General features: G+C 38.6%; 1 protein-coding gene across 1 annotated transcript; it reads left to right on the forward strand.

Moving 5' to 3' along the window:
• Position 1: 1 nt before the first annotated feature.
• Positions 2-5080, forward strand: Cetn2 (centrin 2). Its single transcript, XM_026403515.2, has 5 exons — positions 2-83; positions 1073-1231; positions 1529-1657; positions 3903-4040; positions 4479-5080. Exons 1-5 carry the CDS (start codon positions 81-83, stop codon positions 4566-4568), a joined length of 519 nt encoding a protein of 172 aa, XP_026259300.1. The 5' UTR covers positions 2-80; the 3' UTR covers positions 4569-5080.
• The last annotated feature ends 1048 nt before the right edge of the window (positions 5081-6128 follow it).

Genomic DNA, 6128 nt, shown 5'->3' on the forward strand with positions numbered 1-6128 from the left:
GCGCGGGACGGTGGGAACAGCGGGCACCTAATCTGTGTGTACGCCGTTGCTGTAACAACCAACAGTGGAGTTCTTTTGCAATGGTGAGTACTGGCCGCGCGGCCACTCCGCGCGTCCCCACACTGAGCCCTTTCCAGGCCCTGGTCCCGCCAAGCCGCCTCTCCTGCGCCTTGCTTGGCTTTGGCACAACCGTTCTTCCTTTGAGCTCTATCCCGGAAGAGTAGGGTAGAGACTAGAGCCGCCCGCCGCCCCTCTGGGCCTGCGCTTAGCTATTGTCCCCCAACCCCCCTCCACCCACAGCTGGCCTCTACACGGCCCTTGGGCTCCTCTGACATTTCCCTGGGTGACCCTCCATATGCAAAGAAGTCCCAACTCCTTTCAGACCCTGGCTTCAGTTAAAGTTTTTCCATAGAACTGGCCAGGTGGTGTATTGTTCTGATTGTTAATCCGTATTTTGCAATTTAAATATGGGGCACTCAGGAGGTGCTTCCAGCTTCTTGGAAAAGGAATGAAGGTGCTGAATGGATTGGGTTTGTGGCATGATATTGACAGAATACATATCTTAATAATATTTGGGAAAATTTAGAAGTAATTGGAAAATTCAGAGTCTTCTTGGGAACCAGTACTGTAAGTGGGTGCATCACGAAAAGCAGAGAGAGTTGAGCATTTCTATTTGTTCACAGTCAATTCCTTGGCTAGCTGTTTTTCTGGATGATTTTTAAGATCAAGGTATCTCTTTGCTTCTAACTACACTACTAAACAAAACAGAGGGGATGGGAGAAGATACAGATGAAATTATATTGTTATATTGTGTGCAAGTACAAATTTGTAACAATGAATCCCACCATTATGTATAATATGGAGAAAAGAGGTCTCAAAAAAAAAAAAACACGAAAGAAAGAGGAGGGTAGAGGTTCATGAATAGATTCATTGTTCTTTCCAGTAAAACTTCCTCTTTTTGTTAAGCAGAGCTTTAAAATTGATATAAAATATTTTAAAAATATACATGGGTGTCTGTAACTACACAAAATAGGTACTGTATCATGCTCATGTGTTTGTATAATGTTTAAAGGCCTCCAATTTTAAGAAGGCAAATATGGCATCAAGTGCCCAGCGAAAAAGGATGAGTCCTAAGCCAGAGCTTACTGAAGAGCAGAAGCAAGAAATTCGGGAAGCTTTTGATCTCTTTGATGCTGATGGAACTGGGACCATAGATGTTAAGGAACTAAAGGCAAGCTCTACATTTTTTCTATTCTACTGGCTTTCCTCTTCTTTGTCTTTTTCTTCTCACTACATGATCCTTTGGACCCTCTTCTCCCTGCAGAAATTAATGGGAGGATGTACTGTGTTTTTTTTTTTTTTTTTCCTGCTTTTACTTACCTCAAGTGTTATTCAGTAAAGGTGATTGCAAATATCAGTTAGATCTACGTTAATGTGTTCTTCAATCACTTTAATATTATTGTAGCAGTTATTTTTGCCTCTGCTTGACTTCCATGTGCTTATTGAGATAATCCTGTTTTAATTATAGGTGGCAATGAGAGCCCTGGGCTTTGAACCTAAGAAAGAAGAAATCAAGAAAATGATAAGTGAAATTGACAAAGAAGGGACGGGAAAAATGAATTTCAGTGACTTTTTGACTGTGATGACTCAGAAAATGGTAAGTTAACTAAGATAATTAGCATGTTGTCCACCATAATGGCAGATACATTTAAATGTACATTTAAATATGACTTCACTGAAGAAAAGTCAGTCAGTAAAATCTGGAGAGTTTGCCTGATAAATGATAGTATTTTCAACTGAGAAGTTGGATGCTTGAGTTTTACTTGTTTTTTTTTCTTTTTTTTTTAATTTAATTGATTTCATTTTTTAAAATACACGATTATGGAACACATTACAATTCTTATTACACATAAAGCACAATTTTTCATATCTTTGTATATAAATATGTTCACGCCAATTCATGTCTTTATACATAAATTTGTTTTGTTTTTTTTTTTGCATTACAATTCTTATTACACTTGTATACCACAATTTTTCATATGTCTGTTTACTTGGCTTTTTTCAAGGTCACAAAGTTAAGAAATCATTTTACCCTCTGTAAAGTAGTAGAAGTTCAGCTGCTTTCATTTTTTGGCAATTATCCTTCTTTAGCTGATGGGATAATGACAAGAAGAAAACCTATAAGCCCCAACAATTTTAAATACTTATCATTTTAACGAAACAAAACCCATATTCTTTAACGTTCAGAACCCTTCTCTCCAGTTTTTATTCAGGGCAATTCAGGCTAAGGGTACTTACTTCAGCACCTGTGCTTTCTGCTGCAGTGAGGATATGTTTTACCAGCACATCTAAGGTTGCACTCATCCATTTTCTAGTTTCTCAGATGTCACCCTTTTAAATGATCCAAAGGGTCAAGAGAACATAAGCTATTCTCACTGGGCCAACATCTAAGGCCTTGTTCTTTCATTGACCACCTGGCTCCTTAATGTGGCTCATCTTCTCTCTGTTTGCCTGTATATAGGTTACCCCCTATTATCCTAGTGTGTTTCCAAGGGCTCAGGTCTTACCTCTTTCTCTGCCAATTTTGTTTCTTTGAAATAATCTAGTCATGCCTACATTTTTCTTTGTGGACTAATATAGGAGATCAGAAGACTCAACATTTTGTAGCCACCTAGTAAAGCTCTCCCACATTCAAAGTGGGTTCCCAGATTGCTCTTATTAGGGGCTCTCTCCATTTATAGCTGTTGGCAGGTACCTTTTGAAATATTTGGGCTTTAATAACTCTGCAATATAATGAGTAGAATAACCTCTCTTTCTTCCCTGCCTGTTTCCTCCACCAAGAAGATTCTTCTTCTTCCACCTCAGCAGTGTATTTTCCCTAATTTTAACTCTACCCACTGCTCCTTTAATTTAAAAATGAATCCTGTATCTCCTTAGTTTATACAAATAACCTTTTAGGTATAATCTTTTATATTTTTAATAATTTTTTATTGTCAATGGATCTTTATTTTATTTATTTATATGCAGTGCTGAGAATCAAACCCAGTGCCTCACACATGCTAGGCAAGTGCTCTACTACTGAGCCACATCCCCAGCCCTATATTTTCTTTTTTTAAAAAAATATTTTTAGTTGTAGATGGACACAATATCTTTATTTTATTCATTTATTTTTATGTGGAGCTTAGGATTGAACCCAGTGCCTCATATGTGCAAGATAAATGTTCCACCACTGAGCTACAGCCTCTGCCCCTATATTTCCTTTTTAACCTCTAGGTTTTTTAATAATTTTATTAAATTTGTCCTCTTTTTCTATCCTGGCTTATATTTGATCTCCTGCAACCTAGGACCTATGTCATGAAGGCTATCATTGAGACCATGGGGTAAAGTGGGGAGAGGAGGGTGGAGGGGTTAAGGAATGAATCCAACAAGCTAGTTCTCTTATAAGTTCCTCCTTGGCTTCAGAATTGGGGAAAGTTCTGAACAAGAGACAATTAGTGGCAGCTGGTGTAGATTTCTAGTGTTACTTGGTGCTGCACATTAAAAAGCCTGGCTTTGGTTTGCTGCAGAAGCCTACAGCTTCTACCTATGGTAACAGTACTTTAGGCCCCCAAAACAAGTCCTCATGTCTATTCCTCAAAGACTCTTGGCTTATTGCATCAAGCAGACAGCTCTTTCCACTGAATTCTGAAGCACTTATGAACTAGATATGGGATAGGGCAATAGATTAGAAGGCAATGTCACCTCAGATTGGAGAACATGGCTTGCCTAGCTTCCTATTGCCCCATATCTAGACTCATGTTATGCTGTTGGAAAAGATAGGGTGAGTAGGCAGCAGTGGAGCTGTAGGACATGACCAGATGTGGTAATTTCTTACTCATGCATTTTCTGTTCTACTTGTTAAGTCTGAGAAAGATACCAAAGAAGAAATCCTGAAAGCTTTCAAGCTCTTCGATGATGATGAAACTGGAAAGATATCATTCAAGAATCTGAAGCGCGTGGCCAAAGAGTTGGGTGAGAACCTGACTGATGAGGAGCTACAGGTCTGTAATACCTGAGTGTAGAACTAAGAATTCCTCCCTTTGAGCCCTCTAGCTTTTCTGAGTTGCATTTTCTCTGGTGGGAGCACATCTTTGAAGGAAAGCTAGTGTCTTCTTGTCCCTCTACTGACAACTTAATTCTCCTTTGTGAATGCAACACACCTTATGAACCCTGCTTCCAGAAAAACACATATGTGCAATTGAATTTACTTTTTTAGGTCTAGTTAAGGTGTTCTTCAAGGTCCCCTCCAATTGATATGTATGACAATGTGTGACTTGATTTTCAAATAATTTATTAGGAATAATTTTAAGTATTTATCATCTATCATATCTGCTTAGGTAAACTACAGTCATGCTTTCACATAACATTTTTAAAAGCCCATTACTTAATCACCTTTTAGTTTATTAATTAATCTAACCTGAATCCTTACTGTCATGCAGGAAATGATTGATGAAGCTGATCGAGATGGAGATGGAGAGGTCAATGAGCAGGAGTTCCTGCGCATCATGAAAAAGACCAGCCTCTATTAACTTCAGTGTCTTCTGTTCTACTGCAAGCACACGTGACTAGATTTAGTGCCTGCCATTGTGTGAAATCTGGCTTTTGAGAACACAACCCCCCACTATCCTGTATAACTTTCCTCATGACCTTGAGTCTATTTTAGATTTTTGGAAGAAGTCTTTGATATTAAAGTTCTTTGTAAAATGACCTACCAATTACTTTAATTCTCAAAAGCAGAATGAGAGCACATTAGAGTGGAGAAAAGGGGCTTAAAGTTTGACTACCTGCCATTTCACATTGCATTGCTTCACTTTTGTCATGCATTTCCACATAGATACAAACACAAAACAACTTCTTAGACAAGCACATGTTGTACTTATGTCACCACAAGCAGTGGCCATTCTGCAGTGGTTCTGATTGCTAGTTGAAACCTGTGTGTGGTTTTCTCTTTTATAAAATCCAGTGAACTCTTTCTCTGGCATTTGTATGTGTGTTAATGCTATTTATTTTGTCAGGAAAAATAAAACCTTTCTTAATTTGAGCTTTTGTTCTTTAAGGATGAGTTCTTTAGCCTTGATTTGCGAATTCATCTAGACACATGTGTTGAAGGTAGCATGGTACAGAGAAAACTCTTTACCAGCCTATGGACAGGAAATGAAATAATGTTTTGCTGCTTTTCTGACTTCAAGTGTTTCTTGCTTTGACAATCTGTGGGTTTGCAAAAATAGTAAAATTTCCATTTCATCTAAGTCTTATGATGCCCTAAAATAGTTTTAGCAAAATATAAAGCCAAAAAGGAGTCTCATGGGTAATTTGTGCTTTGATAAAATGGGGAGAGCCAGGCTATACCAACAATAGGTCACACTGGTGAATTCCTTTGCTTACAGTGTCTCATAGACTCTTGGAGTTGTGTTGGAAAGGAAAAGGACTTTGTCTAGCTGCTCTCCTGGTCCTATGTAGGATTATTTGCAAGAGAAGCATCCTGGTCCCCTGGAAATAGGTTTTGTCTGATTGAGCTACAAGAGAACAGCTATGTAAATTTGAATTTCAGATCAACAGTAAGTTACACATATTAAATATTTTTTTGGTGTGGTGCTAGGGATTGAACCCAGGGCCTTGTGCATGTGAGGCAAGCACTGTACCAACTGAGCCATATCCCCAGCTCCATTTTTTTTAGATCTTTAAAAATAGGTTTTTTTAGTTGTCACTGGACTTTATTTATATGTAGTGCTGAAAAATCAAACCCAGTGCCTCACACATGCTAGGCAAGTGCTCTACCACTGAGCCACAACCCCAGCCCCCATTAAATATTTTTATTTAATAATTTTCACATATCCCATTTGGACTTTATACTGTCGATCTGAAATTCAAATTTATCTGGGCATCCTGTATTTCAACTGGCAACCCCACACGGGAAATGGGTTAAAGAGGTGTAGTCCTGTGCCTCATCCTTGGACTTAGTGGCACAAAAATGTGGACTTTGCCATGCCTCCCAGCTGAGCCTTACACAGAGTGTCCTTAGGTACTTTGTGTATGCAATGAAGAAAAGAGCTGTGCTTAACTCAGAGTAGCTGGGGTTGAATCAAAAC

The sequence above is a fragment of the Urocitellus parryii genome, chromosome X, assembly GCF_045843805.1.
Source record: "Urocitellus parryii isolate mUroPar1 chromosome X, mUroPar1.hap1, whole genome shotgun sequence".
NCBI classification, from domain to species: domain Eukaryota; kingdom Metazoa; phylum Chordata; class Mammalia; order Rodentia; family Sciuridae; genus Urocitellus; species Urocitellus parryii.

What these genes read in the sequence shown, in the direction of transcription:
- Cetn2 (XM_026403515.2), top strand. An exon ending in TAGATGTTAAGGAACTAAAG is followed by an intron (nt 1,232 to 1,528) that starts GCAAGCTCTACA and finishes TTTTAATTATAG; the next exon opens with GTGGCAATGAGAGCCCTGGG. An exon ending in CTGTGATGACTCAGAAAATG is followed by an intron (nt 1,658 to 3,902) that starts GTAAGTTAACTA and finishes CTACTTGTTAAG; the next exon opens with TCTGAGAAAGATACCAAAGA.